General features: G+C 50.4%; 1 protein-coding gene across 2 annotated transcripts in view; it reads left to right on the top strand.

Moving 5' to 3' along the window:
• CNBD2 (cyclic nucleotide binding domain containing 2) overlaps window positions 1–25,272 on the top strand; it is a 105,025-nt gene that overhangs the window by 71,261 nt on the left and 8,492 nt on the right. For both annotated transcript variants that reach the window (XM_040355229.1, XM_040355230.1), the window contains 6 exons: window positions 314–452; window positions 3,140–3,251; window positions 10,917–10,998; window positions 14,593–14,734; window positions 16,025–16,090; window positions 24,690–24,850. In XM_040355229.1, coding sequence (XP_040211163.1) covers window positions 314–452; window positions 3,140–3,251; window positions 10,917–10,998; window positions 14,593–14,734; window positions 16,025–16,090; window positions 24,690–24,850 — 702 coding nt within the window. The remainder of the gene's footprint in view (window positions 1–313; window positions 453–3,139; window positions 3,252–10,916; window positions 10,999–14,592; window positions 14,735–16,024; window positions 16,091–24,689; window positions 24,851–25,272) is intronic.

Raw genomic sequence — 25,272 nt, forward strand, 5'->3', positions numbered from 1 at the left:
GACTCCACTCATCAGGTGACTCTCCTTTCCTGGGAATCCCCCCGGAGGGACTCCACTCATCAGGTGACTCTCCTTTCCTGGGAATCCCCCCGGAGGGACTCATCAAGTGACTCTCCTTTCCTGGGAATCCCCCCGGAGGGACTCATCAGGTGACTCTCCTTTCCTGGGAATCCCCCCGGAGGGACTCCACTCATCAGGTGACTTTCCTTTCCTGGGATTCCCCCCGGAGGGACTCCACTCATCAGGTGACTTTCCTTTCCTGGGATTCCCCCCGGAGGGACTCCACTCATCAGGTGACTCTCTCTTCTTCCAGATCTATGGATCTCTTCTCCTCCTGGTCCGATAAGAACGTGGAGACGCTGGCTGACCACTGCAAGGCGGAGGAGTGTCACCACAGCCAGGTCATCGTCGAAGACACTCACGAGACCAAGAACATTATCTTTGTTACAAAGGTGATCGAGTCAAACAGAACTTTCCTTTGAAAATCTCCATCAAGTTACATTGTCACCAGGACCGGCGGTGCTACCACTAGGCAAACTAGGCAGTGGCCTAGGGGCGCCCGGCCACTGGTGTTCCTACTCACTTCTCTCTGCAGCAAGAAACTAAGACCCCTTTCACACTGGGGCGTTTTTTAGGCGCTTTGGCGTTTAAAAAAAGCCTGTAAAGCGCCTGAAAGAAGCCTCATCTGCAATCCCAATGTGAAAGTCCAAGTGCTTTCAGAGGCCTTTCACACTGCCAGCGCCCGAAAAACGCTGGTAAAGCGCTGCTAAGACCCCTTTCACACTGAGGCGCTTTTCAGGCGCTTTGGCGTTAAAAAAAGCTTCCTCAATGGGAAGGGGGCTTTAGGAGCGGTGTATTAAACGCTCCTAAAGCGCTGCAAAGAAGCTGCATGCAGGACTTTTTTTGACGCCCTGCCAGCTCAGCGCCTCAGTGTGAAAGCACTCAGGCTTTCACATTGGGATTGCAAATGCAGCTTCTTTCAGGCGCTTTTTTTTAACGCTAAGCTGCACGCAGGACTTTTTTTGACGCCCTGCCAGCTCAGCGCCTCAGTGTGAAAGCACTCGAGCTTTCACATTGGGATTGCAGATGCAGCTTCTTTCAGGCGTTTTACAGGCGCTTTTCTTAACGCTAAAGCGCTTGAAAAATGCCCCAGTGTGAAAGGGCCCTAAGTCTCAGCATCAGCAGGCAGCCGCCGCTCCATTCACACATAGTGTCAGAGGCACTGGTGGGGCTGCATTGATGGGCACTGGTAGGCTGCATTAATGGACACTGGCGGGGCTGCATTTGATAGGCACTGGTGAGGCTGCATTTGATGGGCGCTGGTGAGGCTGCATTGATGGGGGCTGGTGAGGCTAAATTGATGGGTGCTGGTAGGCTGGATTTGATGGGCGCTGGTAGGCTGCATTGATGGGCGCTGGTGAGGCTGCATTGATGGGTGCTGGTGAGGCTGCATTTGATGGGCGCTGGTGAGGCTGCATTTGATGGGCGCTGGTGAGGCTGCATTTGATGGACACTGGTGAGGCTGCATTTGATGGGTGCTGTGAGGCTGCATTTGATGGACGCTGGTGAGGCTGCATTTGATGGACGCTGGTGAGGCTGCATTTGATGGGCGCTGGTGAGGCTGCATTTGATGGGCGCTGGTGAGGCTGCATTTGATGGGCGCTGGTGAGGCTGAATTTGATGGGCGCTGGTGAGGCTGCATTTGATGGGTGCTGGTGAGGCTGCATTTGATGGGTGCTGTGAGGCTGCATTGATGGGCGCTGGTGAGGCTGCATTTGATGGGCGCTGGTGAGGCTGAATTTGATGGGCGCTGGTGAGGCTGCATTTGATGGGTGCTGGTGAGGCTGCATTTGATGGGTGCTGTGAGGCTGCATTGATGGGTGCTGGTGAGGCTGCATTTGATGGGTGCTGGGGGTGCTGGTGAGGCTGCATTTGATGGGTGCTGGTGAGGCTGCATTTGATGGACGCTGGTGAGGCTGCATTTGATGGACGCTGGTGAGGCTGCATTTGATGGGTGCTGTGAGGCTGCATTTGATGGGCGCTGGTGAGGCTGCATTTGATGGGCGCTGGTGAGGCTGCATTTGATGGGCGCTGGTGAGGCTGCATTTGATGGGCGCTGGTAGGCTGCATTGATGGGCGCTGGTGATTCTGCATTTGATGGGCGCTGGTGAGGCTGCATTTGATGGGTGCTGGTGAGGCTGCATTGATGGGGGCTGGTGAGGCTAAATTGATGGGTGCTGGTAGGCTGGATTTGATGGGCGCTGGTAGGCTGCATTGATGGGCGCTGGTGAGGCTGCATTTGATGGGCGCTGGTGAGGCTGCATTTGATGGGCGCTGGTGAGGCTGCATTTGATGGACACTGGTGAGGCTGCATTTGATGGGTGCTGTGAGGCTGCATTTGATGGGCGCTGGTGAGGCTGCATTTGATGGGCGCTGGTGAGGCTGAATTTGATGGGCGCTGGTGAGGCTGCATTTGATGGGTGCTGGTGAGGCTGCATTTGATGGGTGCTGTGAGGCTGCATTGATGGGTGCTGGTGAGGCTGCATTTGATGGGTGCTGGGGGTGCTGGTGAGGCTGCATTTGATGGGTGCTGGTGAGGCTGCATTTGATGGACGCTGGTGAGGCTGCATTTGATGGACGCTGGTGAGGCTGCATTTGATGGGTGCTGTGAGGCTGCATTTGATGGGCGCTGGTGAGGCTGCATTTGACGGATGCTTCATTAAAAAGGTGGGGTATACATAGGCATGGCAAAGGGGGTGGAGCCAGGGGGGGGGCGGAAAAATGAGGTTTCGCCTAGCGCGTCAAAAATCCTTTTTTTTCTGTTTTGCTATTGGGGGGGGGGGGGGGGGGGATAACCCACTGGGGCCCCTTGTCTCAATGGACCATAATTAGCAATGGGTGAAAGTAACCTTTAAGTCCTGATGAAGGGGGTGAAACACGTTGGCTTCCTCCTTTGATCTTCTACCTTGGAATACATTTATGATACATTTCTATAGGAATACCACCAGGACAATCTTGGGGTCCAGTGCTACCTATTGACGTCCCCAAGTTGTCAATTCTTCTGACGCTCATCATGCCACATAAAGTGTAAGTGACCAGGATGTTCACCGCCCCCTTCTGTCTGTCTCTCCTGCCGCAGGGCCGCTGTGAAGTTCTACGTCTGGTGGATCTCAGCCGCTGTCCGTCTTTCCACAAGTGGATCAAACAGCACGAGGCTCTGCTGGGGAGGAACTCTCTGCTCCATCACTCCGGTGTGTATGGGGGGGGGGGGGGGGGGGTGCCATCAATAATGACCAGACCTGTGACTCCATGACCAGATCTGTGATGTCATAACCAGACCTGTGACTCTATGGCCAGACCTGTGACTCCATTAACTGTCCTGTGATGTCATAACCAGACCTGTGACTCCATGGCCAGACCTGTGATGTCATAACCAGACCTGTGACTCCATGACCAGACCTGTGACTCCATGACCAGACCTGTGACTCCATGACCAGACCTGTGATGTCATAACCAGACCTGTGATGTCATGACCAGACCTGTGACCATGACCAGACCTGTGACTCCATTACCAGACCTGTGACTCCATGGCCAGACCTGTGATGTCATGACCAGACCTGTGACTCCATGACCAGACCTGTGACGTCATAACCAGACCTGTGACTCCATGACCTGACCTGTGATGTCATGACCAGACCTGTGACTCCATGACCAGACCTGTGATGTCATGACCAGACCTGTGACTCCATGACCAGACCTGTGATGTCATAACCAGACCTGTGACTCCATGACCTGACCTGTGACTCCATGACCTGACCTGTGACTCCATGACCAGACCTGTGACTCCATGGCCAGACCTGTGACTCCATGACCAGACCTGTGACTCCATGACCAGACCTGTGACTCCATGACCAGACCTGTGATGTCATAACCAGACCTGTGACTCCATGGCCAGACCTGTGACTCCATGACCAGACCTGTGACTCCATGGCCAGACCTGTGACTCCTATGACCAGACCTGTGACTCCATGGCCAGACCTGTGACTCCATGACCAGACCTGTGACTCCATGGCCAGACCTGTGACTCCTATGACCAGACCAGTGATGTCATAACAAGACCTGTGACTCCATGACCAGACCTGTGACTTCATGACCAGACCTGTGACCATAACCAGACCTGTGATGTCATGACCAGACCTGTGACTCCATGACCAGAGCTGTGATTCCATGGCCAGACCTGTGACTCCATGGCCAGACCTGTGACTCCATGACCAGACCTGTGACTCCATGACCAGACCTGTGACTCCATGGCCAGACCTGTGACTCCATGACCAGACCTGTGACTCCATGACCAGACCTGTGATGTCATGACCAGACCTGTGACTCCATGACCAGACCTGTGATATCATGACCAGACCTGTGACTCCATGACCAGACCTGTGATGTCATAACCAGACCTGTGACTCCATGACCAGACCTGTGACTCCATGACCAGACCTGTGACTCCATGATCAGACCTGTGACTCCATGACCAGACCTGTGATGTCATGACCAGACCTGTGACTCCATGACCAGACCTGTGACTCCATGACCAAACCTGTGACTCCATGGCCAGACCTGTGACTCCAAGGCCAGACCTGTGACTCCATGACCAGACCTGTGACTCCATGGCCAGACCTGTGACTCCATGGCCAGACCTGTGACTCCATGGCCAGACCTGTGATGTCATGACCAGACCTTTGACTCCATGACCAGACCTGTGACGTCATGACCAGACCTGTGACTCCATGACCAGACCTGTGACTCCATGATCAGACCTGTGACTCCATGACCAGACCTGTGATGTCATGACCAGACCTGTGACTCCATGACCAGACCTGTGATGTCATGACCAGACCTGTGACTCCATGATCAGACCTGTGACGTCATGACCAGACCTGTGACTCCATGACCAGACCTGTGACCAGGGCCATCTTAATAGCATCATGGGCCCCTGGTGTCATGATCAGACCTATGACTCCATGACTCCATGACCAGACCTTTGATGTCATGACCAGACCTTTGACTCCATGACCAGACCTGCGACTCCATGACCAGACCTGTGACTCCATGACCAGACCTGTGACTCCATGACCAGACCTTTGATGTCTTGACTAGACATGTAACTCCATGACCAGACCTATGACTCCAACTCTATGACCAGGGCCGTCTTTGCCATAGGACAAACAGGGGCAGCTGCCCAGGGCCCTGCCACTGTTGGGGGCCCAAAGCAACCCCCTTTGAAAAAAAAATAAAAAAATTTAAATAAAAAATATATATTGTTTTAATATATTTGTATTTTTTATTAAAGGGCCAATTTTTTTTAGGGGTCCCCAGGGGCCCGGAGGCCCCCAGGGCCCCAGATGGCAACCCCCCTTTCTTTATTTATTTTTAAATAAAAAAAATATATTTTTTTAATATATGTTTATTTTATTTTTTATTAAAGGGACAATTTTTTGTTAGAGGTCTGGAGGTCCCCAGGGCCCCGGATGACAACCCCCCTTTTTTTATATAAAAAAACGTTTTTTTTTATATATTTCTTTTATTTTTTATATATACGAAGGCAATGGCAGCCCATTCAAATCAATGGGTTGCTGTGCCTGCACAAATGAGGGCCGCCAAAACACATGCATGTGAACCAGCCAGGCCCAAAATAAGCTGGAGGGGGGCCCAAAAAAAAAATGTTTGCCCAGGGCCCAAACCATATTAAAGACGGCCCTGTCTATGACCAGGGGCGGACTGACAACTCATGGGGCCCCCGGGCAATAGAAGATTATAGGGCCCCTGGCCTTACAGATGGCCACCAAGCCAGGAGGCAGTGCAGAGGCGGGGCAGCTAAAATCTCAGGATTTTCACATCAAAAGCATGTCGGTTTTGGACATATCAGAGACAGATGTAAACAAAAACAGATTTTTACATACTGTCCCTGGTTTTATTGAGCCTGGCAACCCTGATGGGGCCCCCTAGTGGCATGGGGCCCTCGGGCAGTGCCTGGGTGCCTCAATGGTCAGTCCGCCCCTGCCTATGACTCCATGACCAGACCTTTGATGTCATGACCAGACCTGTCACTCCATGGCCAGACATGTGACTCCATGACCAGACCTGTGACTCCATGACCAGACCTGTGACTCCATGACCAGACCTGTGACTCCATGACCAGACCTGTGACTCCATGACCAGACCTGTGATGTCATAACCAGACCTGTGACCATGACCAGACCTGTGACTCCATGACCAGACCTGTGACTCCATGACCAGACCTGTGACCATGACCAGACCTGTGACTCCATGACCAGACCTGTGACCATGACCAGACCTGTGACTCCATGACCAGACCTGTGACTCCATGACCAGACCTGTGACTCCATGACCAGACCTGTGATGTCATAACCAGACCTGTGACTCCATGGCCAGACCTGTGACTCCATGACCAGACCTGTGATGTCATAACCAGACCTGTGACTCCATGACCAGACCTGTGACTCCATGGCCAGACCTGTGACTCCATGACCAGACCTGTGATGTCATAACCAGACCTGTGACTCCATGACCAGACCTGTAAGGTCATGTTCAGACCTGTGATGTCATAACCAGACCTGTGACTCCATGGCCAGACCTGTGACTCCATGACCAGACCTGTGATGTCATAACCAGACCTGTGACTCCATGACCAGACCTGTGACTCCATGACCTGACCTGTGACTCCATGACCAGACCTGTGATGTCATAACCAGACCTGTGACTCCATGACCAGACCTGTAAGGTCATGTTCAGACCTGTGATGTCATAACCAGACCTGTGACTCCATGGCCAGACCTGTGACTCTATGGCCAGACCTGTGATGTCATGACCAGACCTGTGACTCCATGACCAGACCTATGACTCCATGACCAGACCTGTGACTCCATGGCCAGACCTGTGACTCCATTACCAGACCTGTGACTCCATGACCAGACCTGTGACTCCATGACCAGACCTGTGACTCCATGGCCAGACCTGTGACTCCATGACCAGACCTGTGACTCCATGACCAGACCTGTGACTCCATGGCCAGACCTGTGACTCCATGACCAGACCTGTGACTCCATGACCAGACCTGTGATGTCATGACCAGACCTGTGACTCCATGACCAGACCTGTGATGTCATGACCAGACCTGTGACTCCATGACCAGACCTGTGATGTCATAACCAGACCTGTGACTCCATGACCAGACCTGTGACTCCATGACCTGACCTGTGACTCCATGACCTGACCTGTGACTCCATGACCAGACCTGTGACTCCATGGCCAGACCTGTGACTCCATGACCAGACCTGTGATGTCATGACCAGACCTGTGATGTCATGACCAGACATGTGACGTCATGATCAGCCAGACCTGTGACTCCATGACCAGACCTGTGACTCCATGGCCAGACCTGTGACTCCATGGCCAGACCTGTGACTCCATGGCCAGACCTGTGACTCCATGGCCAGACCTGTGACTCCATGACCAGACCTATGACTCCATGACCAGACCTGTGACTCCATGGCCAGACCTGTGACTCCATGGCCAGACCTGTGACTCCATGACCAGACCTGTGACGTCATGACAAGACCTTTGATTACATGACCAGACCTGTGACGTCATGACCAGACCTGTGACTCCATGACCAGACCTGTGACTCCATGACCAGACCTGTGACTCCATGATCAGACCTGTGACTCCATGACCAGACCTGTGATGTCATGACCAGACCTGTGACTCCATGACCAGACCTGTGATGTCATGACCAGACCTGTGACTCCATGATCAGACCTGTGACGTCATGACCAGACCTGTGACTCCATGACCAGACCTGTGACCAGGGCCATCTTAATAGCATCATGGGCCCCTAGTGTCATGATCAGACCTATGACTCCATGACTCCATGACCAGACCTTTGATGTCATGACCAGACCTTTGACTCCATGACCAGACCTGCGACTCCATGACCAGACCTGTGACTCCATGACCAGACCTGTGACTCCATGACCAGACCTTTGATGTCTTGACTAGACATGTAACTCCATGACCAGACCTATGACTCCAACTCTATGACCAGGGCCGTCTTTGCCATAGGACAAACAGGGGCAGCTGCCCAGGGCCCTGCCACTGTTGGGGGCCCAAAGCAACCCCCTTTGAAAAAAAAATAAAAAAATTTAAATAAAAAAATATATATTGTTTTAATATATTTGTATTTTTTATTAAAGGGCCAATTTTTTTTAGGGGTCCCCAGGGGCCCGGAGGCCCCCAGGGCCCCAGATGGCAACCCCCCTTTCTTTATTTATTTTTAAATAAAAAAAATATATTTTTTTAATATATGTTTATTTTATTTTTTATTAAAGGGACAATTTTTTGTTAGAGGTCTGGAGGTCCCCAGGGCCCCGGATGACAACCCCCCTTTTTTTATATAAAAAAACGTTTTTTTTTATATATTTCTTTTATTTTTTATATATACGAAGGCAATGGCAGCCCATTCAAATCAATGGGTTGCTGTGCCTGCACAAATGAGGGCCGCCAAAACACATGCATGTGAACCAGCCAGGCCCAAAATAAGCTGGAGGGGGGCCCAAAAAAAAATGTTTGCCCAGGGCCCAAACCATATTAAAGACGGCCCTGTCTATGACCAGGGGCGGACTGACAACTCATGGGGCCCCCGGGCAATAGAAGATTATAGGGCCCCCGGCCTTACAGGTGGCCACCAAGCCAGGAGGCAGTGCAGAGGCGGGGCAGCTAAAATCTCAGGATTTTCACATCAAAAGCATGTCAGTTTTGGACATATCAGAGACAGATGTAAACAAAAACAGATTTTTACATACTGTCCCTGGTTTTATTGAGCCTGGCAACCCTGATGGGGCCCCCTAGTGGCATGGGGCCCTCGGGAAGTGCCTGGGTGCCTCAATGGTCAGTCCGCCCCTGCCTATGACTCCATGACCAGACCTGTGATGTCATAACCAGACCTGTGACCATGACCAGACCTGTGACTCCATGACCAGACCTGTGACTCCATGACCAGACCTGTGACCATGACCAGACCTGTGACTCCATGACCAGACCTGTGACCATGACCAGACCTGTGACTCCATGACCAGACCTGTGACTCCATGACCAGACCTGTGATGTCATAACCAGACCTGTGACTCCATGACCAGACCTGTGACTCCATGACCAGACCTGTGATGTCATAACCAGACCTGTGACTCCATGACCAGACCTGTGACTCCATGACCAGACCTGTGATGTCATAACCAGACCTGTGACTCCATGACCAGACCTGTGACTCCATGGCCAGACCTGTGACTCCATGACCAGACCTGTGACTCCATGACCAGACCTGTGATGTCATAACCAGACCTGTGACTCCATGGCCAGACCTGTAACGTCATGTTCAGACCTGTGATGTCATAACCAGACCTGTGACTCCATGGCCAGACCTGTGACTCCATGACCAGACCTGTGATGTCATAACCAGACCTGTGACTCCATGACCAGACCTGTGACTCTATGGCCAGACCTGTGATGTCATGACCAGACCTGTGACTCCATGACCAGACCTATGACTCCATGACCAGACCTATGACTCCATGGCCAGACCTGTGACTCCATGACCAGACCTGTGACTCCATGACCAGACCTGTGACTCCATGACCAGACCTGTGACTCCATGACCAGACCTGTGACTCTATGGCCAGACCTGTGACTCCATGACCAGACCTGTGACTCCATGACCAGACCTGTGACTCCATGACCAGACCTGTGACTCCATGACCAGACCTGTGATGTCATGACCAGACCTGTGACTCCATGACCAGACCTGTGACTATGACCAGACCTGTGACTCCATGACCAGACCTGTGATGTCATGACCAGACCTGTGACTCCATGACCAGACCTGTGATGTCATGACCAGACCTGTGACTCCATGACCAGACCTGTGACTATGACCAGACCTGTGACTCCATGACCAGACCTGTGATGTCATGACCAGACCTATGACTCCATGACCAGACCTATGACTCCATGACCAGACCTATGACTCCATGGCCAGACCTGTGACTCCATGACCAGACCTGTGACTCCATGACCAGACCTGTGACTCCATGACCAGACCTGTGACTCTATGGCCAGACCTGTGACTCCATGACCAGACCTGTGACTCCATGACCAGACCTGTGACTCCATGACCAGACCTGTGACTCCATGACCAGACCTGTGACTCCATGACCAGACCTGTGACTCCATGACCAGACCTGTGATGTCATGACCAGACCTGTGACTCCATGACCAGACCTGTGACTATGACCAGACCTGTGACTCCATGACCAGACCTGTGATGTCATGACCAGACCTGTGACTCCATGACCAGACCTGTGATGTCATGACCAGACCTGTGACTCCATGACCAGACCTGTGACTCTATGGCCAGACCTGTGATGTCATGACCAGACCTGTGACTCCATGACCAGACCTATGACTCCATGACCAGACCTATGACTCCATGACCAGACCTGTGACTCCATGACCAGACCTGTGACTTCATGACCAGACCTGTGACTCCATGACCAGACCTGTGACTCCATGACCAGACCTGTGACTCTATGGCCAGACCTGTGACTCCCTGACCAGACCTGTGACTCCATGACCAGACCTGTGACTCCATGACCAGACCTGTGATGTCATGACCAGACCTGTGACTCCATGACCAGACCTGTGATGTCATGACCAGACCTGTGACTCCATGACCAGACCTGTGACTCCATGACCAGACCTGTGATGTCATGACCAGACCTGTGACTCACAACAAACAACCAATCAGATGATGTCTTCATATTGTTCTTTCTTCCTTATGACAGGAAAGACCGAATCAAACTCCAGTGTTAATGGCGCCCTCTCCAGCACAATCAAGGAAGCCACAGACATCCTTCCAGAGAGGGGGTGAGTCCGGCGGGTCAGTGACTTCCGAAGTGAATGGAAGATATGTTCTTAGTTATTGGAGGTGCCTCCAGGTTAGGGCAAGGCTTGATCTGTGCTATAGCGGTTCCCTTAGGACATGGGTGCTCAACCTGTGGCCCTCTAGCTGTTGCAAAACTACAAGTCCCATGAGACATTGCAAGCCTTACAAGCAGTGGCGGTGTGTCCATAGAGGGCGCAGGAGCGCCGCCCCCTCTCTCCTGCACCCGTCAAGCAACAATGGATTCATGTATTGCATAAATCTATCTAGTGTCACTGCTGCCGCCCCCTATTTAGGTGTCCGGCCCCTTGTCGGGGGGCGCCAGGCATCTGAATTACAGTGGTGGGTGTGTTTTGGAAGTGCCTGATTAGAGCGATTGGCTCTAATAGGTGTCCTGATCAGAGCCTGTGGGCTCTATAGGCTTCCAAATTGGTAAGGAGCCGACGCACTGCTGTGCCTTCGCTGTTTACACAGTGCTTCCCTAAGACTGACCCGCCTCTCAGCCAATCAGGTGCACTGGGTCTGGTTACCTGTTTGGCTGAAGCGACAGGTACTGTGATTGGACGCCTATCAGGCGTCCAATCATAGCAGAGATGACATGAAGAAGACTGGAGAAGACATGGAGGACTGGGAGGGAGCGTGGAGGATGGCGCTGACCCTAGAAAGGTAAGTGCTGGGCGGGGGGGGGGGGTCAAACTGGTGGCATTTGATGGGACAAACTGGCGGCATTTGATGGGGCAAACTGGTGGCTATTGATGGGGAAAACTGGCAGTATTTGATGGGGCAAACTGGCGGCTATTGATGGGGCAAACTGGCAGTATTTGATGGGGCAAACTGGCAGCATTTTATGGGGCAAACTGGTGGCTATTGATGGGGCAAACTGGCGGCATTTGATGGGGCAAACTGGCGGCATTTAATGGGGCAAACTGGCGGCTATTGATGGGGCAAACTGGCGGCTATTGATGGGGAAAACTGGCGGCATTTGATGGGGCAAACTGGCTGCTATTTGTGGGGCAAAGTGGAGGCATTTGATGGGGCAAACTGGCAACATTTGAGGGGGCAAACTGGCGGCATTTGATGGGGCAAACTGGCGGCATTTGATAGGGCAAACTGGCGGCATTTAATGGGGAAAACTGGCGGTTATTGATGGGGAAAACTGGAGGCTATTGATGGGGAAAACTGGCGGCATTTGATGGGGCAAACTGGCGGCTAGTGATGGGGCAAACTGGCGGCATTTGATGGGGCAAACTGGCGGCATTTGATGGGGCAAACTGGCGGCATTTGATGGGGCAAACTGGCGGCTATTGATGGGGCAAACTGGCGGCATTTGATGGGGCAAACTGGCGGCTATTGACGGATCAAACTGGTGGCTATTGATGGGCAAACTCGTGGCTATTGATGGGGCAAACTGGCGGCATTTGATGGGGCAAACTGGCGGCATTTGATGGGGTAAACTGGCGGCTATTGATGGATCAAACTGGTGGCTATTGATGAGGCAAACTGGTGGCTATTGATGGGGCAAACTGGCGGCATTTGATGGGGCATATTGGCGGCATTTGATGGGGAAATTTGGCGGCTATTGATGGGACAAACTGGCGGCATTTGATGGGGCAAACTGGCGGCATTTGATGGGGCAAACTGGCGGCAATTGATGAGGCAAACTGGCGGCATTTGATGGGGAAAACTGGCGGCTATTGATGGATCAAACTGGTGGCTATTGATGAGGCAAACTGGTGGCTATTGATGGGGCAAACTGGCGGCATTTGATGGGGTAAACTGGCGGCTATTGATGGATCAAACTGGTGGCTATTGATGAGGCAAACTGGTGGCTATTGATGGGGCAAACTGGCGGCATTTGATGGGGCATATTGGCGGCATTTGATGGGGAAATTTGGCGGCTATTGATGGGACAAACTGGCGGCATTTGATGGGGCAAACTGGCGGCATTTGATGGGGCAAACTGGCGGCAATTGATGAGGCAAACTGGCGGCATTTGATGGGGAAAACTGGCGGCATTTAATGGGGGGAATTGGTGGCATTTGATGGGGAAAACTGGCGGCAATTGATGGGCACAGTGGCTGCATTTGATGGGCACAGTAGCTGCAATGATGGATTTTGTTTGTTTGCGCCCCATCCCCAAAAAAAATGTTGAGCATCAGCCGCCACTGGTTACAAGCATGACTTCCAAAGGCAGGGGAATGATGGGACTTGCAGTTCCGCAACAGCTGGAGTGCCACAAGCTGAGAACCATTGCCTTAGGATATTGGCACAGTCTGGTAAGTGTGTCATCTATGGTAGGGATTTCCAAACCACAGCTCGTTGGCCAAATCTGTCCCGCTGCAAGATTTTATCTGGCCCTCTGCTGTAAGGGGGGAATTTGATGGGGACTCTGATGTAAGGGGGGAATTTGATGGGGACTCTGATGTAAGGGGAACTTTGATGGGGACTCTGATGTAAGGGGAACTTTGATGGGGACTCTGATGGGGACTCTGATGTAAAGGGGACTTTGATGGGGACTCTGATGTAAGGGGGACTTTGATGGGGACTCTGATGTAAGGGGGAATTTGATGGGGGCTCCGATGTAAGGGGGACTTTGATGGGGACTCTGATGTAAGGGGGACTTTGATGGGGACTCTGATGTAAGGGGGACTTTGATGGGGACTCTGATGTAAGGGGGACTTTGATGGGGACTCTGATGTAATGGGGACTCTGATGGGGATTCTGATGTAAGGGGGACTTTGATGGGGATTCTGATGTAAGGGGGACTTTGATGGGGGCTCTGATGTAAGGGGGACTTTGATGGGGGCTCTGATGTAAGGGGGACTTTGATGGGGACTCTGATGTAATGGGGACTCTGATGGGGATTCTGATGTAAGGGGGACTTTGATGGGGACTCTGATGTAATGGGGACTCTGATGGGGATTCTGATGTAAGGGGGACTTTGATGGGGGCTCTGATGTAAGGGGGACTTTGATGGGGACTCTGATGTAAGGGGGACTTTGATGGGGACTCTGATGTAAGGGGGACTTTGATGGGGACTCTGATGTAAGGGGGAATTTGATGGGGGCTCCGATGTAAGGGGGACTTTGATGGGGACTCTGATGTAAGGGGGACTTTGATGGGGACTCTGATGTAAGGGGGACTTTGATGGGGACTCTGATGTAAGGGGGACTTTGATGGGGACTCTGATGTAATGGGGACTCTGATGGGGATTCTGATGTAAGGGGGACTTTGATGGGGATTCTGATGTAAGGGGGACTTTGATGGGGGCTCTGATGTAAGGGGGACTTTGATGGGGGCTCTGATGTAAGGGGGACTTTGATGGGGACTCTGATGTAATGGGGACTCTGATGGGGATTCTGATGTAAGGGGGACTTTGATGGGGACTCTGATGTAATGGGGACTCTGATGGGGATTCTGATGTAAGGGGGACTTTGATGGGGGCTCTGATGTAAGGGGGACTTTGATGGGGACTCTGATGTAAGGGGGACTTTGATGGGGACTCTGATGTAAGGGGTCTCTGAGTAGGACTATGATAAACTCAAGTTTATTTGGAACTTCTTTGCTTTATCCCGTAGTGTGTACTCGGTGGAAGACCTGGCCAGGAGATACGGTCTGCCCTTGTCCTATGCTGAAGACCCCGGGAACCTGAACCTACCAAGCGAGCTGATGGCCGCAGTCTACCTCCGTATAGACTCTCTACAACCTGGACAATACTTTGTGAGTCCCCCTAATGATCCCCTTTGGATTCTGAGGATGCCTGAAGGTTGGGCTGTATTACATCATGCTGTTCTAGGGTCACCTGAATGACGCCCCATTGTACAAGCTCCGCCCCTTGTATCACCTTATCACTAGGATGAGTTTCTGGGTTCCCAGCAATCACGGGTTCCTGGGGAGTCCCCAGAATTCACGAATCACAAAGTTTAGATCCAAAAGAGTTTGCAGGTTCCCTTCTAGAAATAAGGAGCAACAGACAGCGCATCCGGAAAGTATTCACAGTGCTTCACTTTTTCCACATTTTGTTATGTTACAGCCTTATTCCAAAATAGATTCAATTCATTATTTTCCTCGAAATTTTACAAACAATCCCCCATAATGACAACGTGAGAGAAGTTTGTTTGAAATCTTTGCAAATTTATTAAAAAGAAAAAAATCCTCCCATGTACATAAGTATCACAGACTCCTCCCATGTACATAAGTACCACAGACTCCTCCCATGTACATAAGTATCACAGACTCCTCCCATGTACATAAGTATCACAGACTCCTCCCATGTACATAAGTATCACAGGCTCCTCCCATGTACACACGTATCACAGGCTCCTCCCATGTACACAAGTATCACAGGCTCCTCCCATGTACATAAGTGTCACAGGCTCCTCCCACGTACATAAGTATCACAGGCTCCTCCCATGTACATAAGTATCACAGACTCCTCCCATGTACATAAGTATCACAGGCTCCTCCCATGTACATAAGTATCACAGGCTCCTCCCATGTGCACAAGTATCACAGGCTCCTCCCATGTACATAAGTATCACAGGCTCCTCCCATGTACACAAGTATCACAGGCTCCGCCCATGTACACAAGTCTCACAGGCTCCTCCCATGTACACAAGTATCACAGACTCCTCCCATGTACATAAGTATAAGCCTGTGATACTTATGTACATGGGAGGAGCCTGTGATACTTATATACGTGGGAGGAGTCTGATACTTATGTACATGGGAGGAGTCTGTGATACTTATGTACATGGGAGGAGTCTGTGAGGAGCCTGTGCATAGGAGGAGCCACATTTCTTCTATGAGGGGCTAACCCAGCAGAGGTGAAGTTTACCCATAATGGGGAGGAGGCCTACATTTCTTCTATGGGGGTCCCATGCACTCCATGCGGGCTCCTTTGGCCCACAATTGACTGATGGAGCGGATTGTCCACAAATCGATCATTACTGTCTATAAATGTCTGTCATGAACCATGTGATGATTGTTATTTGTTCCCTTCCCCCACAGAGAGGAGTGGATGTAGATTACATCACGTCTTGCTTCGAGAAGGAGGGGCTCAAATCACCTGATCAGGTATTTCCCACTTATAATATTATAATGAAAGTAATTGTTTTACCAAGTTAAAGTGTTTCTAAAGGCAATTTATTTTTTTAGAATAAAACAATAAACACACTTACCTGCTCTGTGCAATGGTAAGGCACAGAGCAGCCCTGAACCTCCTCCTCCTCTGGGGTCCCTTGCAGGCTCTCTCAGCTCCTTCTCTTCCAGCCGCTTGCTATGGGTGCAGACATGCGGTCTTGTTTACAAGCTGGGCTGTGCATATCCATAGATGCACACAGCCCGGTCAGGACCTCGCAGCCCTCCCCCCTCCTCACAGGCTCCTGCTGCTGCCTCAGTCCCTGTCCACTGATCACCAATGTAAGGGACATTCTTCTCACTGATCACCAATGTAAGGGACATTCTTCCCACTGATCACCAATGTAAGGGACATTCTTCTCACTGATCACCAATGTAAGGAACATTCTTCCCACTGACCACCAATGTAAGGGGCATTCTTCTCACTGATCACCAATGTAAGGAACATTCTTCCCACTGATCACCAATGTAAGGAACATTCTTCTCACTGATCACCAATGTAAGGAACATTCTTCCCACTGATCACCAATGTAAGGGACATTCTTCCCACTGATCACCAATGTAAGGAACATTCTTCCCACTGATCACCAATGTAAGGAACATTCTTCTCACTGATCACCAATGTAAGGGACATTCTTCTCACTGATCACCAATGTAAGGGACATTCTTCCCACTGATCACCAATGTAAGGGACATTCTTCTCACTGATCACCAATGTAAGGGACATTCTTCCCACTGATCACCAATGTAAGGAACATTCTTCTCACTGATCACCAATGTAAGGGACATTCTTCTCACTGATCACCAATGTAAGGAACATTCTTCTCACTGATCACCAATGTAAGGGACATTCTTCCCATTGATCACCAATGTAAGGAACATTCTTCTCACTGATCACCAATGTAAGGGACATTCTTCTCACTGATCACCAATGTAAGGAGCATTCTTCCCACTGATCACCAATGTAAAGGACATTCTTCTCACTGATCACCAATGTAAGGGACATTCTTCTCACTGATCACCAATGTAAGGGACATTCTTCCCACTGATCACCAATGTAAGGAACATTCTTCTCACTGATCACCAATGTAAGGGACATTCTTCTCACTGATCACCAATGTAAGGAGCATTCTTCCCACTGATCACCAATGTAAAGGACATTCTTCTCACTGATCACCAATGTAAGGAACATTCTTCTCACTGATCACCAATGTAAGGAACATTCTTCCCACTGATCACCAATGTAAGGGACATTCTTCTCACTGATCACCAATGTAAGGAACATTCTTCCCACTGATCACCAATGTAAGGAACATTCTTCCCACTGATCACCAATGTAAGGGACATTCTACTCACTGATCACCAATGTAAGGGACATTCTTCTCACTGATCACCAATGTAAGGGACATTCTTCCCACTGATCACCAATGTAAGGAACATTCTTCCCACTGATCACCAATGTAAGGAACATTCTTCTCACTGATCACCAATGTAAGGAACATTCTTCTCACTGATCACCAATGTAAGGAACATTCAATGTAAGGGACATTCTTCTCACTGATCACCAATGTAAGGAACATTCTTCTCACTGATCACCAATGTAAGGAACATTCTTCTCACTGATCACCAATGTAAGGAACATTCTTCTCACTGATCACCAATGTAAGGGACATTCTTCCCACTGATCACCAATGTAAGGAGCATTCTTCTCACTGATCACCAATGTAAGGGACATTCTTCTCACTGATCACCAATGTAAGGAGCATTCTTCCCACTGATCACCAATGTAAGGAACATTCTTCTCACTGATCACCAATGTAAGGAACATTCTTCTCACTGATCACCAATGTAAGGAACATTCTTCTCACTGATCACCAATGTAAGGAACATTCTTCTCACTGATCACCAATGTAAGGAACATTCTTCTCACTGATCACCAATGTAAGGAACATTCTTCTCACTGATCACCAATGTAAGGGACATTCTTCTCACTGATCACCAATGTAAGGAACATTCTTCCCACTGATCACCAATGTAAGGAACATTCTTCCCACTGATCACCAATGTAAGGAACATTCTTCTCACTGATCACCAATGTAAGGAACATTCTTCTCACTGATCACCAATGTAAGGAACATTCTTCCCACTGATCACCAATGTAAGGGACATTCTTCTCACTGATCACCAATGTAAGGAACATTCTTCTCACTGATCACCAATGTAAGGAACATTCTTCCTGGTCATACGATCTAGGTCCGGAGGATTCGTTTCACAACCAGAACAAATTATGCAGGAACTGGCGGGTTTCTATGAGACCCTGTACAGTTCAGGCACGGCATACACTCGGAGATCTGGAGCTATACCTAGCCCAACTAGTCTTCCCAGAGCTGTCTGCTGACCAGCGTACTTTACTGGATAAGCCAATTACGGTGGAGGAACTGGTGGGGGCAGTGGGCGCTTTCCCTAACTGCAAGGCCCCGGGGGAGGACGGGCTGCCCATGGAGGTGTACAAACAGTACTCTGAAGTACTACTCCCCCAACTACTGAAGGTCTTTAACAATGCCAGGGAAAGGGGGAATTTACCCCCGTCTATGACTAAGGCTAACATAGTTCTGCTACTTAAGCCAGGCAAGGATCCCGTAGACCCAGGGGCGTACTGCCCCATTTCCTTACTGCAAAGTGACATTAAGATACTGGCTAAGGTGCTGGCCATGCGGCTGAATGGGGTGATAACTTCAATTGTGCATGGAGACCAGGCTGGTTTCATGCCCAATAAATCCACGGCGGTTAATCTTAGGAGGTTGTTCCCTAATATGCAGGCACAGGCGGACAATATGGGCAGTAGGGCGCTACTGTCCTTGGACGCCACAAAGGCGTTTGATAGTATAGACTGGAACTATCTTTGGACAGTGCTACAGAAATTTGGGTTTGGCCCTGTTTATATCTCCTGGGTGCGTTTGCTGTACTGTCAGCCACAGGCGGCAATAAGGACATTTGGCTCCTTGTCAGGTAGTTTTGCACTGAGGAGAGGTACTCGGCAGGGATGTCCCCTGTCCCCTCTCCTCTTTGCTTTGGCTATCGAGCCGCTGGCCATTAGTATCTGTCAGGGGATGCCCACGCAGGCATCCGAGTACTGAGTAACAGGTCAATGGGCTGCACTAACGGAAACAGGCACCAAAATAGTGAAAAATATATGTTTTATTAAAGTAAAAGCACACGTGAAAAACAAACAGAAAACCCCCAAGATAAGCAATAATGACACAGCAAACCAAAACCCACCAAGCAGGTAATGCAGGGATAAGACACAAGCAAGTCCAAGGTTAAGCCAGAGGTCAAGGATTGGAGAGAGCAGCAAGGTCCAAAAATACAAGCCGGGGTCAATAAGCAACAGAGTCCAGGGCAGGGAGGCGAAGCAGGGACAGGTTGGCAACAGCTAACAGATCAGGCAGGGAACAGGCTGACAAGCAAAATACTGAAGCACTGACCTGTAGTGAAGGGCGGGATTATATACCTGTTGCAGTTCACCTTAATTGAGAGGAGTCATCCCATGGGAGACACCCGCTGGTGGACACCAAAACTGCACCCCTGTTACTGGGAGAAACAGTGCCACCAGCAGGTGACAAAATCCATGACACAGATCATGACATTCCCCCCCCCCCCAAGGAGTGGCCTCTGGACACTCCATTCTGCCCTTGCCCTGGTAGTGCATGTAGATGCGGAAAGGTCCCAAAAAGTCTTCCGGTCAAAGTCTCTTAACCCATTGGGAGACAAGCCCCCCGAGTCCGAAAACAGAGCATGCATCCTACCACCACCAGGGTCTGGAAGTTTGGATCTAGAGGTGAAAACAGGCAGGGCAACATGTATAAACCTCTCGGGGGCCGACAACACGAGAGCATCATAATCAGGCTGAAGATAGGACAGGAAAGAATCAGCGGCAAGCTGAGCATCCGGAACTGGTTTAACAGGTACCAAGACATCAGGCTGGAAGCCGGGCACGTCAGACTGGAAGCCGGGCACGTCAGACTGGAAGCCGGGCACGTCAGACTGGAAGCCGGGCACGTCAGACTGGAAAGCAGGAACCAGGACACCAGGCTGGAAGGCAGGAACCAGGACACCAGGCTGGAAAGCAGGAACCAGGACACCAGGCTGGAAAGCAGGAACCAGGGCACCAGGCTGGAAAGCAGGAACCAGGACATCAGGTTGAAAAGCAGGTACATCAGGCTGGAAGGCAGGAACCGGGCCGCCAGGCTGGGCAGCAGATGGCGGCAGATCAAGCTGGGCAGCAGACGGCGGCAGATCAGGCTGGGCAGCAGACGGCGGCAGATCAGGCTGGGCAGCAGACGGCGGCAGATCAGGCTGGGCAGCAGACGGCGGCAGATCAGGCTGGGCAGCAGACGGCGGCAGATCAGGCTGGGCAGCAGACGGCGGCAGATCAGGCTGAACAGCAGACGGCGGCAGATCAGGCTGAACAGCAGGTGTATCGGACTGGATAACAGGTACTGAAATTTCAAACCGGGCAGCAGGTACTGGAACTTTAGACTGGGCAACGGGCACAGGCACTGGCACATCAGACAGAACAGCAGGTGCTGGCACAACAGGAAGAACAGCAGGTGCATCGGACTGGATAGCAGGTACTGGAACTTTAAACTGGGCAGCAGGTACTGGAACTGTAGACTGGGCAACGGGCACAGGCACTGGCACATCAAACAGAACAGCAGGTGCATTGGACTGGATAGCAGGTACTGGAACTTTAAACTGGGCAGAAGGTACTGGAACTGTAGACTGGGCAACGGGCACAGACACAGGCACATCAGACAGAACAGCAGGTGCAGCGGACTGGATAGCAGGTACTGGAACTTTAAACTGGGCAGCAGGTACAACAAGCTGAGCGGCTGGCACTGGAACAGGCTGAAGCAGGTTGGCTGAAGTGGATGCAGATTGGGTTAGTGGCAGGATCGAGTGGGTTGGAAAAAACTTTTTCTTCTTCTTTGGTTTCACCACTGAGGATTTGTATATGGGTATAGGGTTGGAGGTAATGGATACAGCTGGTAGGGGTGAAGAGCGGAGGGGTGGTGAAACAGAGGGTCCCGACCTTGAAGAGGATTTTGGTGGAACAAACGGAGGCAGTTGAGAAGCAGCAAAAGGGTTAAAGGCAGGGTAAGTGCAGCAGGAGGAAACAGAGGACTGGTACTTTGTTGTTAGCAGGGTGTATTGTTCAGCAAAAGTGGGAATTGGGGGTAAAGAAAAAGACATCCCAGCAGGTTGGTAACTAGAAATGGATGGTTGGGAGCTGACAGGGGCTGAGTACAACAAACTAGACCAAGCTTGTAATAATGGTTGCACAAAATCAGGTTTGCACACAGCTTGTCTGACCAGAGACTGCACAGAATCAATGCATGCTGCAAGCACCTGTTGAGGACAAGCTGAGTACTGCTCATGAAAAAAGGCTGAATCATCTTCCAACAGCCACATCAAAGACTCTACCTGAGCTGCACTAAAAGGAGGTGTGTAATCATCACGTCCACTAGCAGCATCAGACTGAGCCAACTCTGTGCAGACCCGAATCAATGGCTGCACATCATCAAACAAAACACTGCCATGATCAATAAAAACATGAGCCATACGGATACATTCCAATAACTCCTCTCTAGTGTATTCACTTAATTCCTGATAGCAGAAATCTCTGTCATCTGTTGCCAAGAGTGACAGGTACAAAATATCTTCCAGATGCATTTTATAATAGCAAATGCCCAGAGCCAATTTCCCAAGTGCAGCCGACCTGTTTATAGGGCTTCAGTATTATGTCAGGGGATGCCCACGCAGGCATCCGAGTAATGGGTACAGGTCAATGGGCTGCACTAACGGAAACAGGCACCAAAATAGTGAAAAATATATGTTTTATTAAAGTAAAAGCACACGTGAAAAACAAACAGAAAACCCCCAAGATAAGCAATAATGACACAGCAAACCAAAACCCACCAAGCAGGTAATGCAGGGATAAGACACAAGCAAGTCCAAGGTTAAGCCAGAGGTCAAGGATTGGAGAGAGCAGCAAGGTCCAAAAATACAAGCCGGGATCAATAAGCGACAGAGTCCAGGGCAGGGAGGCGAAGCAGGGACAGGTTGGCAACAGCTAACAGATCAGGCAGGGAACAGGCTGACAAGCAAAATACTGAAGCACTGACCTGTAGTGAAGGGCGGGATTATATACCTGTAGCAGTTCACCTTAATTGAGAGGAGTCATCCCATGGGAGACACCCGCTGGTGGACACCAGAACTGCACCCCTGTTACTGGGAGAAACTGTGCCACCAGCAGGTGACCAAATCCATGACACAGATCATGACAGTATCAGAGCCAACCCTCGCATCACCGGTTTCTGCTATGGAGATGAGCAGGAAAAGGTGATGTTATACGCGGACGATACCCTCCTTTTGCTGGGGGATATGGACCCCTCCCTTAGGGAGGCTATGGTAGCGATCACAGAGTTTGGCCGATTTTCTGGTTTACTTATTAACTGGTCAAAGTCAGCCTTGCTGTTGCTGGACGATGATGACACGCAGGTAATTAATCCCCTGTGCCCTATCCCCATTACTTCCTCCTTTAAGTACCTAGGGGTACAGATCACAGCTAGGCCACGGGACTTCATTCATCTTAATATATCCCCCTTATTACTACGGTTCAGGGACAAAATTAAAACTTGGAAGGCCCTACTATTGTCGGTCGCAGGCCGGGTGAATTTAATCAGGATGATACTTATGCCGCAGTTGTTGTACTTCCTCCATAACACCCCCATGGTCATCCCCTTGAAAGTTTTTCACACGGTCAATAGTATCTTTCGTAGCCTCATATGGAAAGACGGGGCTCCTAGGATTAAATTAGAGCACTTACAGAGACCTAAGGATAGCGGGGGATTGGCATTGCCAAACCCCTGGCTATACTATTTGGCGGCCCAGATGCAGCAGCTGGTCGGCATGTTTCGGCCGGCAGTGCGATCCTCTGCTCAGAAGCTCCTGGAGCACACCGTGGGCAGAAGTCCGATTCCTGATGCGTTGGAGGCACAGGCCTTTGCTAAACCACATAAGAAGTAACCCACTTTTAGTCTAACTGAGAAGGTATGGAACAAGGTCAAATATATCCAGAATGCGGAAGGCTGCACGAAATACAGTCCAATATGGCAAAATGACACCAACACTGAACTGGCCAAGTTGCAATCGGGGACCAGATGGAAGCAATATGGGGTTACACACCTCACACACATATTTCGTAATGGAGTGTTACGTACATTCTCTGCGCTGCGAGAGGAGTTTAGCTTGCCGCAGTCAATGTACTTCTCCTATCTACAGTTGAGACATGCAGTGGTGGCGCAGGGTCGCTCTTCGGAGTGGTGCCTGTCGCCTACCCCTGCTTTTGATCCTTTGGGGGACGCTGGGACGTCAAAAGGCTTTATCTCCCAGTGCTATGCCATTCTGCTGCAATATGTGATGAAGCAGCATCCCCTGAGGATAAGAGAGAGGTGGGAAGCGGATGCGGGAGAGTTGGATGGTAAACAGTGGGAGGAAATTTTTCAGGCGGTGGGCAGGTGCTCCTTGAATGTATCACAAAGACTCACCCAGTTGTATATCCTGTTGCGTACCTACTACACCCCACACAGGCTTAATAAGATGAATCCACAACTTGACCCTACCTGTACACGTTGTAAGAGAGACCATGGAGATTTGATTCATATGCTTTGGAGATGTCCCAAACTCCACACCTATTGGGCAGGAGTTGTGAGTACCGTTAACTCGGCATTTGGTGTGGTTCTTCCACAGGACCCGAGGGCATGTCTCTTGGGGGCTCTGGAGGAATACGAATGGGAAGAGGCTGACAGGGAAGCGATACACAGGGTGTTGTTCCAGGCGAGGAAGCTCATCATGGTTCATTGGAGAGTTGAGGCTCCCCCGACCCATGCTGAATGGATTGCCAATATTGGGACAACGATGAGGATGGAGAAACTGGTATATCAACACAGGGGTAATGCCCACAAGTTTGAGAAGCTATGAGCAAAGTGGCTGGATATACCGGGTCTAGCCCCGGTGGACTTGGTGATGGATAGGTTGCTGGGTATTAATGTTGGGTGAGACATGGAATGGGAGTGGATGGCACGAGAGCGCTGTCCGGAGTGATGGTGGGGGGGGGGGATTTACCTCCAGAATGGGGTTGCTATGTCTGTACATGTTATTTTATCTCTGATCTTTATTTCTATTTTGTTTGTGTCCCCGATATGTCGAGGGGATTTTGTATGCCTTGTACCTCTGCAAACTAAATAAAACTTTTGTTGGATTAAAAAAAAAAAAGGAACATTCTTCCTACTGACCACCAGCGCAAGGATTCAGACGCTACAAGCAGAGTGTGATAACCAATAAGGAATCTGTATTTTCTTCACTGGAGCCAGAATAGTACAAGATGGTTTTTAATTGGCTGCTATGGGTCCTGCACCCATTCTTTTGCTTCTTGCTCTGAAATATACATATAAAAGCTTTTTTTTCCCCCCAGGATCTGAACTTCCTCCCTATTTCTGAGCAGAAGGACCCGCGCTCCATGGTAGTCATCAGCCAGGGGTCAGAGGTTATCCGGATCAAGCTGGACAAGTTCTCAGAGCTAGCCGATCATGCCACCCTGAAAAAGCTGAAGGAGAGAAATATGGCCTATCCCAGGTACTGTATATCCACAGCCAAGGTGCCATATACTGGTAATAATAATGGCCAAGGTTCTGTATCCCAGGTATATAAACAACCAAGGTACCATATCCTGGTTACAACAATGGACAAGGTGTTGTATCAAAGGCATATTAGGCGAGGTGCCATATCCCATGTATAACAATGGCCTAGGTGCCGTAACCCAGGTATAACAATGGCCTTGGTGCCATATCCCATGTATAACAATGGCCTAGGTGCCGCAACCCAGGTGTAACAATGGCCTAGGTGCCGTAACCCAGGTATAAAAATGGCCTAGGTGCCATATCCCATGTATAACAATGGCCTAGGTGCCGTAACCCAGGTATAACAATGGCCTAGGTGCCATAACCCAGGTATAACAATAGCCTAGGTGCCGTAACCCAGGTATAACAATGGTCTAG

The sequence above is a fragment of the Rana temporaria genome, chromosome 5 (genome assembly GCF_905171775.1).
Source record: "Rana temporaria chromosome 5, aRanTem1.1, whole genome shotgun sequence".
Lineage (NCBI taxonomy): Eukaryota > Metazoa > Chordata > Amphibia > Anura > Ranidae > Rana > Rana temporaria.